Genomic DNA, 20,413 nt, shown 5'->3' on the forward strand with positions numbered 1-20,413 from the left:
TAATGAGCTCGTACCTGGGCCAGCTTCATCATCATGTGAGCGAAGACGTGGAGGAAGCCCACCACAGCGTCCCACAGTCTGCTGTGGGCCAGAGACTGCTGGTTCCCTGTGCACGGGCCCTGACCACAAGGATTAGAGCAGTGATTCTCAGGACCCCCAGTTGGATATGCATTAGGCCAGTGGTTCTTCAAACTATTTTATTTCAAGATTTCAAGGACCTCCATTACAGGTCCATTTGGTTCCATTTGTACAGTCTCAGAGTTACAGACCTGTAAGGGTCCATTAGGACCCCCCTCAAGGAACCCTGAGGGTCCCTCGACCCCACTTTGAGATCCACTGCATTGCACTGCATGTTTTTTTTGTTTGTTTTTTATCTTTGGGACCACAATCTACTGTACAATGTAAAGTCTTCAGCTCTGAGTACACAAATGGAACCAAATTGACCCTTATATTACATATATGTACGGGTCCATTTGGTTCCCAACTGTCAGTCATTTAGCTGGGGACCCCCTGGAACCCCTCAAGGTCACCGGGCCATACGTTGAGAACTAGTGGATTAGATCACATCACATTAGTCATTACTGACGCATTGCTCGGGGCTATCAATACATAATGGACACAAAACAATAAGTGGTCAAACCATACGTATTGTACTTACTGTAATGCAGTGGTTCCCAATTTTTTGTGTATCAAAGGCATTTGTGGCTCACCCACATTGTTGTGAGCTTGTAGATAAGCAACTTATTTTTTTTTGCATTTTTTAAAACATTTCCAAAACCTTTTTTCTTTTTTTCTATGTTTTTCAGATTTCTTTTTCAAACTCAATTTACCTGAATGTACTCAGTCAGACTGTTGAAAATCTGTTTTGCCACCGTCATTGCTTTAGAGAAATTCTTCTTCCCTGGATCATCGATGATGTCTTTGCCCGAGTAGTACCAGTAGAAATCACTGATGGACTCCTGTTGCACACACACAACAAGGAGCAGTGTGAAAATGTCATGAGATTGTGGCATATTTTACACTGCTAAAAGATGCACATAACATTTAGCAAACCGGACTTGCATGCACATGTATACGCATTTACAGTGTGCCTACTGTAATAACCAGTGTGTCACAGTTTACAGCACCTGTAATCGAAGCAGGTAGTCTACTGTGCAGATGATGACGTTGATGGTAGTGGTACAGGCAGTCTGTGTGCGAAGGTAGTTCTGGAAATCTGCAATAGAATAGAGACCAATGTGAACAGTTGTGAACAGCGACATTTGATTACATTTGACTCTTGCACTTTTAGGTAGGTTGACTGTATTATTTATGTACTGCATGTCTATGTGTGGAAACTAGAAAAAGTCATCTTGATCACTTGACTATAGAGATAATGTGTACTGATTTGCATGATGTTTGGACAAAATTTGTATGAGTGATATAAAAAAGAAATCAGCCTCCTGGTGGCGCTATAATAGGGCAATGTTAAAAGGGTGGCGTTTGTTCTTCAACGTAGTGCGAATGTGCGTGCAAAGTTCCACCGCAATCGGACGCTGCGTTCATGATTTGCGGCAATTTGTTGAAAACGGGCCACTCCTGCAAACTTTAGATGTCAATGTTAGCCAATCAGGATGGAATATGAAAAATCAAACAGATCCATCTTGATCACATGACTATAGAGATCATGTGTACCGATTTGCGTGAAATTTGGATAAAATCTGAAGGCTTAATCTAAAAAAATTTGTTTTACATAAGTCGGCCTCCTGGTGGCGCTATAAAAGGCTAATGTGAAAAATGCAGGGCAGATGTTTTTCCTTGGCCTCTAGGGAGTATGCGTGCAAAGTTTCACGCAGATCAGTGCAGTTATAGTTAAAAACGCAAATCGGCCTTTTATAGCGCCACCATGAGGCTGATTTGAACATTTTCAAGTGGCATTTCTTCCTCTGCCTAGTAGGAATGTACGTGTGAAATTTCACGGAAATTGCATGCTGCATTCATGATTTGAGGCATTTAGTTCAAAACGGACCAATCCTGCAAACTTTGGAAGCCAACCTTAGCCAATCAGGATGGAATATGGAAAATCAGACAGATCCGTGTTGATCACATGACTATAGAGATACTGTGTACTGATTTGCGTGATGTTGGATAAAATCTGTAGGAGTAATATCCAAAAATGGGTTTTGCACCAATTGGCCTCCTGGTGGCGCTATAACAGGGCCATGTAAAAAATGGGGGCAGAGGTTCTGAATTGGCATCCAGGGAGTGTGTGTGCACAGTTTCGAAGCGACCAGGCCAACGGTGCCGGAGATTAGCTGTTCACAGACAGACGGACACACACACGGACGGACGGACACACACACGGACAGACGGACACACGGACGGACGGACAGGGGGTAAAACATACTCTCTCGCCATGCCTTTCGGCCTGGCGGAGACAATTATCCACAATTGTCTGTCAACCCTCAATTGTTGTGATGGTTTCTAGCAAATCAAATCAAAGTTTTCTACTGTGAACAGCGACATTTGATTACATATGATTCCTGCATGCTTTATTAAGTAAAAAGCAACATTTGACTCCTGTACGCGTTCTATCGTGAAAAGCGACATTTGACTGACACTCACCGTTATTGTGGCCCTCACAAAGCAGCTGCAGGAACCGGAAGAGGTCGCATGTGAACTCATCATCCGCCATGACCTTCTCACCTAAACGGAATGGAGAGGAAAACATCAAAGTACCTTGCCAAAATGACGGCACGGTCAAAATTAGAAGCATATACACTCTAAAATCCTGAGTGTTAATTTAACCCTGAGTGTCCAAATGTAACCAAAATGGTGATTTGGTTACATTTGTACACTCTCAGAGCTACAAATGGATAAATCAACACTGAATTTGACTGTGTTCGTCCGACGATGAACAGGCAAGTGCAAGTTTATGGCTCCAAATCAGAAAGAGTTGGCTTGCAGCAAGGCATAAAACACAATGCGTTCTCACAACAGGCCAAGCAGACTCAAAACAGAGAAGACCAACACAACACATTTAAGACACATTAAACACTGAAACAGGGCAGCTCATCTATGTGTAAACCTTAAACGTACACATTTGAAGCTGCAGGTTTATTTATTAATCATCAAGGCAAATACAGTGAACAATAGTAATGGTAAACAAACACCCATACTACATACTGTAGATATCATTACTGGTTTTGCTCTGAATAAATAAGAATTGTCTGCTGTTGCTATTCCACTGTACGATGGCGTGGCACACAGTGTACAGCAAAACTAACTAACATCATTGGATGTTCTGTTTTTAACAGTAAAAGGAGGTGTTTGCATACATATTTTGTACAGTATGTTAAACCGAGAGATACTATACTAGGTTTGATGTTTACCTGGTATCCTAGTTTATTTGAAGCAATCTTTTTCCTTTTTTTGCACTCTACTTATATGTGACTATTTACCCTGTCGTCTGTTGACTGGTAGGCTTCATACCATTCACTCTTATTTCAAACTTGGAATTTACTCTGACTAAGAGCATAAAAATGCCTAGATTGTAATTTGTAAATGCAATACACAAAAAGTTGTTAATCAAGTATAGAAACAGTACTGCATAAAAACACGCATAATACATAGATATCAACATGTACAAATACAAGGGACAATAATACATGACAGGTGACAAAACAACAGTTATATAAACAGACACACAGACAAGCCATGCAGCACAGACCTCCACTCCTCTAATGAGACACAATGAAGAGGCAGACGGGTTGGGGCAATGTCCAAGGAAGCATTCATTGGAAGTTAAAGAATGAAATATGTGTGCTACACCCAAAGGAAATATGAAAATGAATCCCTGAAATTGATTCTTTAGTCCATGGGTTTTCAACTGATTGTGAACCAGGGACCACCGCCCTGACTAAGAATCAACCAGGGGACCACTGTTGTGTTGGGTGGGGATATGGGCTTAGATTCGTGTTTTTGGTAACACTAAAATACGCATATCCCTTTATAAGATCAACCAATTGTCCATGGACACATGTTATCAAATAATGACTGAAATATTATGCTAGTGAGCAGAGTTTTTTTTTTTACTTCATCCAGCCTTCTATATTAAACTCATATTAACTGATATACTGATTTGTAACTTATGTGTGAGTGAGCAGACATACCCTATTACATGGGCACATTTCCTACTAATGATAACTACGGCAATCCGTTCGCCTTCTGCTCCCTTTTCTGTGGAAGTACTTGACCTCCTACTTCCCAGTAACTGCTGTCAACTACATTAACGCGTCATCTTAGCTCACCAGGTCATTGAGTGAACTGTTTCTCATGGCAAGATTATGGGTGGTCCATGTCTGTCTCTTCTTGGCTATAGTGGAGTCTCATGTCATTTTCTGTCTCGAACCTTGCCCTGTACATATTGCTTTTACTGTAAGCTCTGGGAATTCTGCCTGACAACTCATCCAGAACTTCACAAGTGTGACTGCGAAGTTCTTCACTTTCCTACATTACTGAATGCATAATCAGGGACCACATGCAATACCTCCACGGACCACCAGTGGTCCACGGACCACCAGTTGAAAACCCCTGCTTTAGTCCTTCAGCTATAGTTGAGATGAGATTATTATGGTGATGATGAGCTGTGTGATTATGCACGTGTTGCCAACACTGATGATGAGAATGGATTCACTGTGAATGGGGGATGACTGGAAATACATTTAAAGTTATTTTGAAATAATGTTTGTCAGATGGATGAATACAGAAATGTATCACTTTTCATAATAGAGTCAAACGTTGTGTTGGCAGCTAATTTTTAAATATATATATTTTTTAACAGTGGAACTACTTGCAGGTGCGGTAGTTTGTGAGTGCAATATTTAAAATAATTAAACAGTGACACCTATTTTTTTTACAGTTTACAACATACATGGGGCTGCCATGACGGCATTTTGTATATTCCAATTTGTCTATAAAATAAACTATTTTTTAACATTAGCAATGGACAGTGGCAACCAATCCCCTCTTGGTGGAATCTCAGCATAAGAAAAAAGGAGATGAGATGACAGGGGGGACAGTGGAGAGAAAGAGCAAGAAAAAGAGGAGAAAATAGACAGATGGACAGAAATGTAATTTACCCCGATTTAGGTTCATGTCTGATGGCCATGAAAGGAAGGACAAGGGAAGAGGAAGAGAAGGAAGAGGAGGAGGAGGAGGCAGTGATCGTGGGGAGGGGAGAGAGGACGGTCAGTGTGTTGACAACACTAGAGGACTAGGAAATGGGAAGGGTGAAGATTATCGACACTCCACGGTGAACTCGTCCCCACAGCAAAAATACTGAGTGTTCATTTAACTCCGAACAGGGTAAATTTTTTACACTTTCGGAGTTCAATTAACGCTCCGGATTTCACCGTGCAGGTATACAAAAAACAAAAAAGGACTATGGGTAAAATGGCGATCTGGAAAAGACCAATTAGCAATTCAACGAACAACACACAAAGAATAAAACAAACATATACATATTCTCTGAAACGGCAATTCAAGGTGTTAGAGTGGTGCGGCAGACAGGGGACGTGGCCAAGAGTTAATTGGAAGAGGTAAGGACAGTGCCACTTAAGTTGCTAGGCTGGACAATTAACCAAAAATATATAATTTAGATCCAAAAAACAACTTGATCTTGCTCATAGTAATCAAATAATCGAGATTCGCGTTTTCTTTTTAAATTGTTTTCTTATATATCAACAAATCTACACAACATTTTTGTTGTACAATGGATGCCGTACAAAAATAGAGAACATAGCCGATCTACAAGCTCACAACTCGTCACATTGTCACGTGTTATGAGCTTATATTTGCATTTTTTGATCGTACTCGAGGCAAAAGTTTGCAATAATCGTGATATTTATTTGAAGTCATATTGCCCAGCCCAACCACTTGTCTCCTTCTATTATAGCCTGATTACTATGGGACCCCCACCCTCTGTCTGCCTGTAGTTCAAAAACCTTCAGGTTAGGACATGACTCATTCAATTCAAATCAACATCTATTAAAAGTCACAACTGAACAACACTTCGAGGGAGATGAATCACAATTTGATTAATCAATTAGCTCAGTTGTGTCAATGACAATGTGACAAAAATCCTCCAATTTGCATAAACATGGCCGGATTAGCATTCAGCATTACATATAGATCTGTGTTGATAGATGCGTTCATGGCCTAAAGGGTAATTCAGACTGCTGCATTTTTCCCTCCGCAACCTTCTAATGCTTACATGCCTGTAAGTGATACTTGTTTTGTTTTGATATTTTATGTTTTACTAAAGAGCTGGAGAGACAGGGAGACCCCAGTTACTGAACAAACAGTATATAACAAGTCAAATGTCTCTGTTCATAGCACTGGAGCCTCTTGCGTTTTCATTTACAAGGGTGCCATGTGATGACTAACGTTTTGATACCAAGTGCATCTTCATGGCTCTTTGGCATCAAAACGTTAATCACCTGTATACTCGTGTAAATAAAAAGGCATTTAAACATCTGAGATGCTCCAGTGCTTTATTCCTTTTGTCTGCTGATGTGTCCTGCTCCTGTGATGCACCGGACCTGCCTGGTAACTGTTTGATGTACAGTGGTACTCTCTTTCTACTCTATAACTATAATTAGAATTGTTATATAGAGCTTTGACCTTTTTAACAATAAAACAAAAAATATCACTTACAGCACATTTAAGTTTATGCTCCATTCATTGTATGGCGCACAGAAAACAGCCGATCAGTACAAGCTCACAATGTGTCGCATTCGCAACGTGTCGTGACTCGTGAGACTGCAGACCGACTATTTCTGGTGCACAGCATTAATTGGGCTTGATGAATTGGGCTTAAAACGGTTTAGCCTCATTTCGAATCTTTGGTCTGAACTAGGATTTAGAACAAACTTCGCCTGCATGTGGAAAATACTGGGTGAAATATAGAACCTTGAAAATACAGCTTTCAACATGGTGTTTGTGATCAGCGTACCACAGATCCTAATAGTGTTGAGATTGTGAAGCAGTCTGGTGACTTACTTGTGCCTTCCTCTGACACCATGCCCAGGCCTTCTGCCTTGTTCTGCCTCTCAAAGGCATTTAGATCCAGGACACTGCACGTCACAAATATACAAGAAGTCACACACGTTAGATGTATACATGTACTGTACATGACCAGTGGTTTTCAAAGTGGGGGCTCACAAGCTCACAACACGTAGTGAGCATGTACATCAGCAATTATCTGAAGTATAAATCAGCTTTTGGAGAATGGAAGCTGACCTGCATGTCTGCATCAAAGCCTGAACGCTCAGAAAGAATCCCACATCTTTCTTATCCTTCAGGTATTCCAGCATTTTCTGCAAAGAACATCATCCATAATTGAAACCAGTAATACCAATAAATCCAGAAATTCAACATTGCATGTGAAGACACTCTTGCACACTGTCTCTTACCGGCAAACTGATCATCATTAAACACGCTAAGGCTTAAACTCTTTGTCCATGTTGTACACTAGAGTCATACATACCCGTTGCACCTCACTGTTGCCACCATTCAGGATGGAAATACCTAACTTGAGGGTTGCTAACACCATGGGGCCAGTGTCACCTATACAACATAAAGTGACAGACAGGATTATGTATGATATGGCACTCAATACCACCTCAAGTCCACATTTTTGCTGACAGCTTGCAGAGGAAATGCAGCACTTACAAAACAAGCCGAACAACTTCCTGAGACACAAGAGTTTTGTGTGCATAGTAAATGTGTTGTTTCGGTTGTGTAATATTAAAGACATGTTTTCAGTACTAATCACAGATGGCTGCAGGTAGGCCTGACCTCTAGTAGTCGAATAGTCGACTAATTAGTCGAGGGGTGTCTGAGTCGACTGCCAATCTCTTAGTCGAATGATTAAAAAAAATTATATATATATATATATATATATATATATATATATATATTTTTTTTTTTTCCCGACTGAGAGATTGGCCTAGTTTTTTATATTAATTAACTAATAGTTTGCCAAAAATAGGATATACATATGATTTATTGGGAGAAACCAATAGTATATCAATCAGACACTAAGCCCAAATGGAATGTTCCTCTATTGCATAACATATTTTTTGCATGATTTGACTGAGAGATTGGCAGTCGAATCAGACTGATTCGACTGCCAATCTCAGTCGAATCATGCATTGGGTGTTACATTAGTCGACTGCCAGTCAACTATTGGCAATTAGTCGCCAATCAGATTCGACTATACAAATCCTTAGTCGGGGACAGGCCTAGCTGCAGGACAACTCTGGGTTTGCATAGTGAAAGAGGGAGTGAGTGTGTGTAGGGCTGGGCGATATATGGACAGAATCAAATATCACAATATTTTTTACCAAACATCTTGATATTGATATTGTGATAATATTGTATTGTGATGATAATGTTAATTTTCTTTCTTTTGAAACTATAAGTAAAAGTGATTGATACCAGAAAAATACATAATTTTGCATTTAAATCCCAGATGAAATCTAGTCTCATATCATGATATCGATGTAATATCGACATATTGCACAGCCCTAAGTGTGCCTACCTTTGCAGGCGCTGATCATTTGCAGGACCATCTCTGCAGCGCCACGGTTGTGAAGTCTGGATTGCTGGTACAGGAGTCTTTGCTTCTCCATTTCTTTTTCCTATGATAAGCATAGCCACTGTGTAAGTGTCCCTGCAGTTTGGATTTTAATCTTCACATGAATGGATAGAACAGAACCTCCAGCTATATCACCTTGGACTTGCCAAGTTTCCAGTTTTCAGTTTCCAGTTTTGACTAGTTCTTGTTTCAATCACTGATGTCATCAGACAGTTCTTAAATATTTGCAATTCACTTGAAAAAAGACACCATTATTTGATGTACAAAGTTAATTAGGTACTAATAACACATTTATTGATGTACTAATAATTAGGTAAGAGGTCATAACGGGCATTGTATCATCTTTTAAATTGTTATCATACATTAATGACTTTTAATGGTTTTTTGTAGGTATAATGTTCGAGATTAATGAAGCAAATTAAATAGTCCGCCAGTGTCAGGCATGAGCATTTCTGCGGGAAATGGACCATCTGATCCGACATGTGCCGATTTGAAAAGTGTTGCCTGTTCTATCCATTCATGTTCAGTAATTCCACAATCACACTTTGCTCACTCATGAATCTGACGGGGTACTGTCAAATCAAGTTACACTGTCAAATCCTGAGTGTTAATTTAACTCTCAGAGTGTACAAATGTAACCATATGGACCCATAAGGATCCATATGGTTACATTTGTGCACTCTCAAGAGTTAAATTAACACCCAGGATTGTACAGTGTACCAACATAATTTTACTTTGTGAGGAAATGGTTAATGACTTGTTTATTTATGACAAATATTCTGGTAGGGTGGTTTATGGTTAATTTATGGCTTAGTTCACTTTTTCCTCTCTGCTATCCAAAGGTGTCTTTCTACAGTTACAGTAAGTATTTGTTTGTTGCGCTATTATTATTATTGGTGCTATCTACCTGTCACTCACACACATTCTCTCATTCCAGTTTATTAGTCTTCAGAATCGTTAACAACTACTACTTCTTTACGTTTGCTGGTTGGGAGCAAACGTTATAGACTACAGCAAATAGCCCTGAATGGCCTTGCATGTTGCGGTAGAACAGTGGTTCTCAACCTATGGGTCGGGACCCCCAGGGGGGTCCCCAGATGACAGTGAAGTGATTTAAGGAGTTTTAAGGCCTTTTTAATACCTCAAACAAAAAAGAAAAAAAGAAAGAAAGAAAAGAAAAAAGACCATTACTGCATCACAAGTAATCAAAAAGCTATACTATAAAAACTGGTCAAACATTGGCCAAATTGTCAAATAATAAGAAAGAGGCAAAAGAGACAAGCTCTGCGAGCTTGTAGTTTGGCTATTTTCTCAATATTTATCTGTGGAACCGAGTCAAACAAAATGTAATGTGAACTTCTACAAGGTTCCTACAAGTTCAAATAAGATTATTTGGGGGGAGGGGGGGGGGTCACGGCCTGAAAAGGTTCAGAACCACTGCGGTAGAAGACCTTGCAAAGGACCATACAGCTTACCAAAGTGTCTTCGTGGACGCTACTTTGTCTTACACTGTGTCAAAGTCATTTCACCAGCGCTTCGGCTTTAAGAAATGCTTTGACGGATTCATGTGCTGGAGAGACAGCCAAATATTTCTTCAGCACTATCAAAACAACTTTCTTTTGAATTTGTACTTGTAAGTATAGTATTCAACCTACTGTAGGAGGAAGACAGTTGACCCACTGACAAAATAAAGGTTTGCATTTACGGATCAATTATTGTAGCTAGTCCATACATTGCAAAATCATGAGTGTTAATTAACAGTAACTATGACTGTAAAAATGGACTTGAGTAAAATTGACACTAAGGATTTTGCAACAGGGAATTCCACTGTCCAACCTCAATACAGACCCAACCATCACATCACAACCCTCCTAAGCACCAACACCCACCCACCCCACCCCACCAACCCCAACCACCAACCCCCCACCCTCCCACCCACGTATGCCTGGCCAAGGACTACCCGCTATGTGTTAATGCGGTTGGACCTCATTTGGAAATCATTACAGATGGCCCTTGCTCTGGCTCTGACTTATGACTCTGTCACTATGTGATTTTTGCAAATTGTCATTTTCTAAAGCATCCCTCTATGTGAATGAAGACTAAGACAACTTTCACTGTGGTGTATTCTACGCTGGCTTTCACTGTAGTCTGTCAGTACCCTATAGGTGAGTTAGGAAAGGGAACATTCATTAGTAGCATTCGGTTAATAAAAATGAATTTGTTATGAAACAGTGAGGGGAGGATGTAAACAGAAGGAGAGACAGAGAGACAGACAGAACAGACTAAACAGGGAGGAGTGTCGTGATTATTCAGTAGACGTGGCGTCAGTGTTAAATTACATTTTAAGAAACAGTGAGGGTTAATTTTGTTCAGAGATGGTTTGAATGGAGTTTGATGGCACCTGTAATGTCATTTTCTGACTCTGCAGAGTTCTGCCCCGTCGCATGTAAATATAATGACGTTTAGGTGAATTATTGTTTGCAAAATGTCCTTTGAAGATGCACATTCAGGGTGCCAAAACCATTCCTATTCACATAATTATTCTAGGAAGGCCATGGAAAGAACACATCAACATTGCTCGATGAAACAAACTTGCCTCACAATGTAATAAATAATAAAACACCACACTGTAACAATGTAGCCTCTGTCTAATCTGTATCTATTGATACCAAGTTACTACGTGTGCAGTTTGTGAACGATGCTACACAGATCACTTCTCATTTGGACACAATGTCTTACCAATAACATACACACTTCACAAGAACAATGTTGGTGTAGCTATCTTTTTGTGACATGCCTGGACTCTTAACTACTGTATGAAATAGGTTTAACAATCTTCATTAGTTTCACTTTTACTTCACCCAGCATTGATCTTGTATATTAATATGTAATATACAAGACCCTGTTTCGTAAATCTTATTTCGTCACAAGGACATAACTGGCAGCTCCATATGTATCGGAGGAGACACATGGTTGTCTACATCCTCCCCAGACCAAACAGTAGGGGATGGCAGTGACAGGGACTATACAGATGGGGGGATTTGGCAACGACTAAAAACTGTTATTAGAGCTAAATTAATTCTTTAGAATAATTTCCAAAACCTTATCCTAGATAGCCAAAGTTGACAGTGTCATTATTATTATTATTAATGAAGGCCCAATCCAGATTTAGAGTATGGTGCATATACTGTACAGTACACTACTGATCTATGATGACAAAAGTCAACAACTATTTGACTGAGCTATTGATACTAAAAAATTCTCAGCTGAAATAATATTATGATAAATAATATGAAAGAAATTTGGATTGGGCCTTTAGTTGCTGTATAAGTGAAGCTGACACTTTAGAGGTTAATGTAATGAAGGACAGGTCATCATGTTAGAGGAGTGGCAATAGAAGGGAGTATTATAACATTATTGCCCCTCACTGAGATTTTCCAAAATGACCGCTGTGTGATTATTGTCAATAGTATAATTTAAACACCCTATCATGACACAGAAATTAAGTTTTTCCTTAATTTTTCTTTTATCTTTAAGCCTGAGTTATACTTAATTGTGCGCATATTTTGCGCGTGTTTTCGGTGTGTGACACAAATATAAATCAGGCTTCACTCCTCCATCATGGTGGCGTTCCCTTCCTCACTGTGTTGGCGATATACCACAGCAGGCCTCTGTTCCAACACATCACATGCATGAGGCACAGAATGCAGGCACAGAGGACAGGACACACAGACAAACAGGACACGGACAGCAGCAACGAGGGAAAGAGATAAGAGATCATTATGGAAAGAGATATGGATGGTGGATAATGAGGTCACTCGATGCGTAGAGAGCTACCACTCCAGTGTGTGTTCCCGGTTCCCTGCCCCTCCACGCCCATTACCAGTTCTGACTGTCGCACCTCAAAGGACATCTCATCCTCAGCTTTATCCAACTCATCCTCCTCCCCTTCGTCCTCCTCACCCATATGGCAACTCTAAAATACACACACAAGACAGTAGCATTGTTATCCTCAGGAATTCGGATATGCCATAATATGTACAGTATATCTGGTTGACCTAAGCCTGTGAGAGTTTAAAGTTTTGTTCTATGACATGACACCGTTAATATCTCAACCATGAATTTTGAAGACGTTTTTCCTTTTACATTCATTGCGTGTGAGTGTGAGGTTGAAAAAGTGTAAGAAGAGTGTTGAGTTAGCTACAGAGGTTCTTTTCCTAAAAACATGAACCGTAGCGTCCCTTTTCTGTGAATGCCATAATAGGTGAACATTCGTCGAAAATAGCAGATTTATACAGCAAAGAGATTTGGTGTAGAAGGAAAAAAGGAGTGGGCCAAGTAAAGACCCATGTGGGACACTGGTCAATGAATATAGGGTTTAAGTGGTTAACAGAAACCCAAAGCAAGTGTAAATCAGTGGTGGTAACCCATGGGGAGGTAACTTCTAGCCTGGCAAACCCCTCCCTCCGGATATCTCATTTCCATTTGATATCAGGAGTGAGTCTGGGAGTCTGGGAGTCTGGGAGTTTCTGCGGAGTTCATAACATGAACTCTCCAATCAGTGTCCTCGCTCATTGTTCTGTGATTGACGGCGGAGGTAGGCCAATCAGGTGGAACCCAGGTGAACCCGAACGGAGCCGAGTGCAGCCGACAAAAATGGAACGGCCGCCATTGAAATTCTGTCCGCTGTTTTTGGTTTTAAAACTTGAAAACGCTCTCAAACTTATTTTTTGAGGCACAGAATTTACTTTAAAGATATCTTTCGGATAGAATTTAGTTGTTTAACTTCATATATGTGGTCAATTAATCATGATAGAGCCTATTTAAAGCCTATTAATAAAATAAAAATTAAGAGAACCGGCAGGGGCAGGCAGTGACACGCATGTATCCGAATAAAGCAAGCTATTTTCGGCATGGCCCTTTCAAAAGTCCCCTTGCGTCACGTTGGCTGGTGGTGGGGAAAACGAACTGCTGATTGGCTGAAGGGGAACGAAATGCTGATTGGCTGAAGGGGTTGTCAGTCAACGGTACTAATCCCGCCCAGCTACCGACCACAGCCAAATTGTCCATACAGGCCTGTAGGCCAGACCAATTCCTGAAATCAAATGCAAATGAGATTTCCGGAAGGGGGATGGTTTACCAGGCTAGGTAACTTCCAGGTGGCCGACAGACATCATCCCTGTAGCATTCTATAGTATAAATCAGTTCATATTTTCTTGCATAGGTAAAGATATGGAGAAGCATCTCAACTTCAAATTGAACTGATGTGATGAAGACTCACCTTTGCCATAATATCTGAGTATGCCATATAAAGGTGATCCGTATCAAGTTTACTGTAACAAGGGGGAAAACAAAAATTAAACAAAAGGGATATTTAGCAGTGCATGTGGGTATTTAACTCTGTAAAAACTACATAATAAAACCCTTTCTAAAACAACAATATGCCAACTCTTAAAGGGACACGATCACACTTTGTATGTGCATTACAGTAATAGTTCATGATCATGATATTCTACAGAAAAACACTATTTAGGGTGCTGTCACACCGAACGTTAGTTTTGTATTATTCATTTTAATTTCTATTTAGTTGTGATCTTTTCTTTCAATTAACAAAACAATGAAATTTGTTCCCCTTTTAGTTTGTTTTGTTTTGTTTTGTTTTACTATAATGCCCTGCCTCACAGCTATGCTACAACATTTTGAGAGTCTGAACTAGTTGAACCTCTTTTCCGTTAAAGCGGTACGGCTGAAATGCAAAATGAGTTGGTGAAGGGGATCCGGTTTGGTTTCCGTCTTTTCACACTCTTCCTCTCCTTCCTCTTGGTCCATGGCTTTCTGAGATATAAGGATAAAGAGAACAACAGCACATACACTGTAAAATCCGGAGTGTTTATTTAACTCTGAGAGGGTACATATCTAACCAAATGGACTCGCACAGTTTTACTCTCTCATAGTTACAAATCTGAGGATTTTACTTTGAGGGTTAACCTGGGCAGGACAGTGAATGAGACACATCTACATCCACATTACTGTCCAGTTGCACTTGAGCAGCGCACTTATAACATTTAATGGGTCAAGTGGAGTTGGCCAGGAAGGAACCAACAGACAGACTTTATTTTCACTGGGAAGATCCCATATTTGAATTTGGTTAAAGATGCAATCCGTAAGATTCATGTCCTTACAGGTGTAACAGCCCGAAATGTACCCTAGGCCAAACTATACCGGGGGCTTAAGTGGGCTAGCCTGGTTTATACCCTAGTCCAGTTTATACCCCAGTTTATAAAATAGGCTAGTCCAGAATATACCCCTTGTGTTTTTCATTAATTGTGTACTTTACATCATTTAAGTAATGCATTATTAAGTAACATCTCTCTAGTCCAGATTATACCCCCTTGTGTTCTTTCATAAACAAATCTGTATTTCAATGTCCAGAGTTATTTCCCCCCCACATCACAATTTATATATTTTGGGTTCTAAGACCAGATATTTCTCCTGTCCAGTACATCCTATATAATCCTCTACTGTATATAAGGGTATAATCTGGACTAAAGAGATGTTACTTAATAATGCATTACTAAAACTAGAAAAAGTGCTCCTAGGAGCACAGGTCTCCGCCAGGTCATGTACTTATTGTGGCCTCCTGGTGGCGCTATAATAGGCCAATGTGAAAAGGGTGGCATTTCTTCTTAGGCCTTTCACCAATCGGACACTGCATTCATGGTTTGAGGCATTTTGTTCCAAAAATGTGTTTTGCTAAATTAGACCTCCTGGTGGCGCTATAACAGGCCAATACGAAAAGGGTGGTATTTCTTCCTCTGCCTAGTGTGAATGCGTGTGTGAAATTTCACGGAAATCACAAGCTGCGTTCTTGATTTGAGGCTTTTTGTTCAAAACGGACCAATCTTACAAACTTTGGAAGCCAACCTTAGCCAGTCAGGATAGAATCTGGGAAATCGGACAGATCCGGGTTGATCACATGACTATAGAGATACTGTGTACCGATTTGCATGACGTTGGGATAAAATCTGTAGGAGTAATATAAAAAAAAAGGTTTTGCACAAATCGGCCTCCTGGTGGCGCTATAACAGGGCCATGTGAAAAATTTGGGGCAGAGGTTCTGAATTGGCATCCAGGGAGTGTGTGTGCACAGTTTCGCAGCGGCCGGGCCAACGGTGCCGGAGATTAGCTGCTCACAGACAGATGGACGGACGGACGGACACACGGACGGACGGACGGACAGGGGGTAAAACATACTCTCTCGCCATGCCTTTCGGCCTGGCGGAGACAATAATGATGATGTGAAAAAAGAAAAGAAAGAAAAACACAATGGGTATTTTGGGCTGTTACACCTGGATTCAAACCCCGGTCTCCTGAAATTGCACTAGCACCGCAGTTGTGTTATGTTCTAATATATTAGCATAGTCTACCATACAGATTTGTTCATATAAAAATGTATTCACAATAATTTTATGGATTACAGTTTTAAAAGCACTAGACTAGAGATTAACTTTAAAGGACCGTACCAGCAGCTTTATAACTTCCATCAATGTAAAGCGGAGCATTGCTGGGGTTTTTAAGCTAAAGATTCATGGAAAATGGCACAACAAACTCACAGATAAGTCATCTATCATCCTGTCTTCAAAGGAGTATCCCTCTGTGTGGATCCAGTTACGTTTGTATCCCTCCAGGAACATGTTGGAAGCTCTGTGCCTGTGATGGAAGCAAACACACACACAAAATGTATGAGCATAATGTACATAGAATTATCTTTGAGTCTTTCATGCATTTTAAATGTATAATGCTTTGACCTTCAGTGCTTCTGTGAGAGAGAAACAATACAGCCAGTTGTTTATTAGATATTGAGTTGCAGTGCATTGATTTATATTCCTAAAAAAAGCCAATGTGTCCATACAGTAGTCTACATGCAGTATAATGTATATTCAGCACACATTTTATATGCGGCAAAGCAATGTGAAACCAATTTATTCGTAAAACCCTGCATGTGTTCTCTGACAAGTAATACAATAAAGTTCTTCTGCAGAGGATATAGCATTAGATATATATTCCATGACCTAGTGTCTACACTAGATCAGTCCACTGTTTATAAAAAATAATGCCAAAATTTTGTCTATTGATTTCAGTACTCACTTTTTATATAAGGCTATTATACACATTGATTTATAAAAACATAACCAAAAAAAATTGTTGGAAACATCTGTGCTGTGTATTTAGAGACATTTTAGACCATTTTGGCAAATATTTACACTCGGTCACACGGCACTTTAATTCTACCTATGAGGGTGGATTCTGCCAAAGCTTTTCAATGGGAATGGCGTGGTCAGAATTATGAGGGTGGACTGGAATTTTACCTATGACTCATAGGTAAAATCATTTTACCCATTCAGTGGGTAAAATTCCAGTTCGGTGTGACCGCGTTGTAGATCGGCTATTTTCAAAAGATTTTTGATACATTTTGAACTTGTGAAATGGGACATTCTGCACAATGAGTCCTTTTACTTTTGGTACTTTAAGTATATTTTGATGCTGATACTTTTCTACTTTTACTCAAGAATATTTTGAAAACTACGTGTAACAGAGTATATCTACATTGGAGTATTGATACTTTTACTTAAGTAAAACATGTGAGTACGGTACTTCTTCTATCACCGTACCTTGGTATGTTGTAGAGTGGTGTCATCCTGAAGCAGGCCACCACTGCCCTGCGTCTCTGCTTGGACAGCAGTTTGTGCCACACCATCATCTTCGACTTAAAGGGGCGCTCCGTCTAGACCAGCAGAGTTTTATACGATTATGTTTTTTTAGAGAAAAGAGGCACGCACTGGTGGCAATTTTTTTTTTGAGACAGACTACCCGAATAAATCTGCCCTTACTTTTGATACCAACCCCGGTCATTCATTTTTTTGGCCAGTGGGGATATGTTTTATCCCTGCTTCTGTTCATACTGAACATGTCTGACATTGATATATATGTTTGATAATAATATCACAATTTAAAAATGTAATTAATAAATGTATGTTAACCACAGCTTTAAAAAAAAACGTTTTAATCTATTTATTTTCAAAAATAGTGAAAATAGCAGATCTAATAGCTCACAAGAGCTTGTACATATGTTCCTATTTGTTGTATGACAAGGTATACCTTAAGTGGTTAAGAAAATGTCCATCCCTCTGTTTTTCCACAAATCGAACCCTGTTGGGTGCTTCAGTGTTGGGTGACTATGTTGGCTACTCACCACTTCAATATGATAAAGGACAGCAGACACCTCCTGTACTCTCTTCACAACCTTCTGCGGGTTGTCAGCATCCTCAGCCTTCCCTGCCATCTCCTTGTACAGAGCCATTTGCCAGCGCATAGATGGGTTGTCAACCTATACACAACAATCAGGAACACTGACCAGTGCTGCCTAAAAAGCGTGGCACAATTAAAGGCTCAACCAATGGAATTGTCAAATTCCAGGGTCTGTACACACTATACTGTGAGTAGACTACTGCCAAAAAGACAGAAGCTCAGAAATGTGATACAAACTATGTCAAAAGCAGAAGTAATGAATTCAACGTATTACCTGGTTCTTACTTGAATTTGCAATTTGTGTTTGCACATAAACCACATCAAGAAAACTTAACATAATTCACAATTTAACACTTAATCTTTTTAAAGATGAACCGCAATGAAAAATATGTCCCCATCGCTGTGATTGGCTGAGACAAACACACAGCTAGAAAATATGTCATCTTTAAACATAATACTTTGCATCTGTAATTATTGAAGAGTCTGTTTTATTTTGGCAGTTGTACTAACAAAGTAAAGTTTAATATAAAGGCCAAATGACAACTTAAAAAGCTCTAACTTACAGAACCACCCCATTACCTTGCCCTGAAGATGAAGGTTGTTCTGCAAGAACTCGCGCACTTCTTCATCAGTGTCTCTCTGTGAGCAAAACAACCTTTCGGTGAACGTTATCATCACAACTTAAACTCTTAAAGGTCCTTACACACCGGGGCGATTTTTTTCATGCGAATAATACGTTTTTTTTTAAAACCTTATAAAGTCAATGCAAGCTTCCACACCAGTTTCGCGGAGCGAAAAAAGCGTCTTTTAATTATTCGGAACGAGTCCGAATTTTGCGTATATTCGCATATTCGCCGGTGTGTAACCGCCTTAAGACTTGGTATCTGAGCGTGCAGGCTACTATATGAATACATTTTTAAGTTCATAATTTTAAGAACTCATTCTTCCAGCTTTGAATTCACTGACAATTGCTTGTTCACAGCATCCAAATAATACAGTACACATGCAGTACACTGAAGAAGTCCCACTTTTTTGACAAACACTGAAGATCAGCATCATACTAATGAACATTTATGTCAAGTCATTAGTGTGACGCTTACATGCCATTCTCTTGAGAAACAACTACTGTACTTGGTGGGGTTTATTCAAAGGCAGAAAAAGGCTACCAAAGAGTATCGGAGCTTGGCCAAGTTGATCAGCTCCTGGTCAGCAGGCGAGCACATGTTGAGGCCGATGGGGAGCATCTTTTTCAAGGCGGCCACAATTAGCGACGTCTGCACAGAGTAACGATCTCCCCGTTTCTTCTTCTTGGTACGTTCTGCGTCTGAGCCGCCCTGGGAGAGAGAGAATAAAGGACCAAGAGGCATTCACGCTTTCTTATGAAGCGCCAGGGCACAAACCACCGTGTGCGAGGTGAACATACCAAAAGCAAACACTGCTTTGCATTGAACACACGACAGTCTCGATTCAATGCCAGGTAAGGCCATTTTCACAGACAAAAGCCCTTGTCAATAAAACCAACCAACTACTGTACTAGCTACTGTACCATAATGCTCGGCATTGCTATGACACTTCCATAGCACAAAGTGCAACTCATTCTATTTTCCACATCACACAAAATAATGCAGTCGACAAAATACCTCTCCACTCGAATTCTGTGTAAAAAATGGAAAACAACAAACATTAACTTGGTAAAAAAATATCTTTTGACATGTTCATCAATATATCTCAAATAAGGCTACTTTACTATTCAGGACAAAAATTATACTCAGCGATGTTCTGCGCCAAGCACTTGTGACTGCTGTGTCCTATTAAACATCGTCCTACCTTTTGGTAAAGGAAGGATAAACACACACACACGCACACACAAAGTCATAAACTCTTCATAACACCGGTAGACTTGTGCATGAAGAAATATCCAGCTGCAACTCACTATGAGACACGCATGAACAAAATGCTAAACGAGTGAAAGTGAAGCAGATCTGCTTGATGCACATTATTCTGTCTCCGGCCCCACATCTGCTCCAGTTGGCTGTACAGTAGGATCATCTCCCACCACAGCCTTCTATCACATACCTCCCCTTAGATCGTCTTCATCTCGGCTTTCTGGAGGGGAGCATTCTGCTGCCCCACAAAACCAACCAGCAGTAACCAGCAGTAACAGCATGCAGAGTAGGGCTATAACTATCGACTATTTTTATGCACAATTAATAGTTCATTATATCGGTTGGGCCGATATCGGCCTTAAAAAACGTTAATCGGTAAAAAACAAATTGCCAAAATAATCCTGATATTTTTACCTGATATATAGTTTTATTATATTTACGTTTGAATGTGAGACTGAAACAGCTTGCTTTTAGAACAAACTACATAAACTACATTTAAGTAGTTTGAACTAAAATGTGCTTCAGTAGGCCTAATAAGTAATAAGAGTGCAGGGCACAGTTTTTTAGAAGTCTGCAC

At 40.0% G+C, this 20,413-nt stretch overlaps 1 protein-coding gene across 1 annotated transcript in view; it reads right to left on the bottom strand.

The window, feature by feature from the left end:
- LOC308090779 (ryanodine receptor 1-like) overlaps window positions 1-20,413 on the bottom strand; it is a 124,911-nt gene that overhangs the window by 21,327 nt on the left and 83,171 nt on the right. Inside the window, exons 75-90 of the mRNA XM_080436044.1 lie at window positions 19,117-19,284; window positions 18,530-18,589; window positions 17,895-18,029; window positions 17,314-17,426; window positions 16,255-16,351; window positions 14,364-14,476; window positions 13,923-13,974; window positions 12,525-12,617; window positions 8,585-8,684; window positions 7,529-7,608; window positions 7,282-7,358; window positions 7,042-7,115; window positions 2,605-2,685; window positions 1,128-1,216; window positions 831-959; window positions 15-119 (exon numbers count right to left, since the gene is read on the bottom strand). Of these exons, the coding sequence (XP_080292170.1) occupies window positions 15-119; window positions 831-959; window positions 1,128-1,216; window positions 2,605-2,685; window positions 7,042-7,115; window positions 7,282-7,358; window positions 7,529-7,608; window positions 8,585-8,684; window positions 12,525-12,617; window positions 13,923-13,974; window positions 14,364-14,476; window positions 16,255-16,351; window positions 17,314-17,426; window positions 17,895-18,029; window positions 18,530-18,589; window positions 19,117-19,284 (1,566 nt within the window). The remainder of the gene's footprint in view (window positions 1-14; window positions 120-830; window positions 960-1,127; window positions 1,217-2,604; window positions 2,686-7,041; window positions 7,116-7,281; window positions 7,359-7,528; window positions 7,609-8,584; window positions 8,685-12,524; window positions 12,618-13,922; window positions 13,975-14,363; window positions 14,477-16,254; window positions 16,352-17,313; window positions 17,427-17,894; window positions 18,030-18,529; window positions 18,590-19,116; window positions 19,285-20,413) is intronic.

The sequence above is a fragment of the Gymnoscopelus braueri genome (assembly GCF_963280865.1).
Source record: "Gymnoscopelus braueri genome assembly, chromosome: 8".
In the NCBI taxonomy this organism is placed as follows: domain Eukaryota; kingdom Metazoa; phylum Chordata; class Actinopteri; order Myctophiformes; family Myctophidae; genus Gymnoscopelus; species Gymnoscopelus braueri.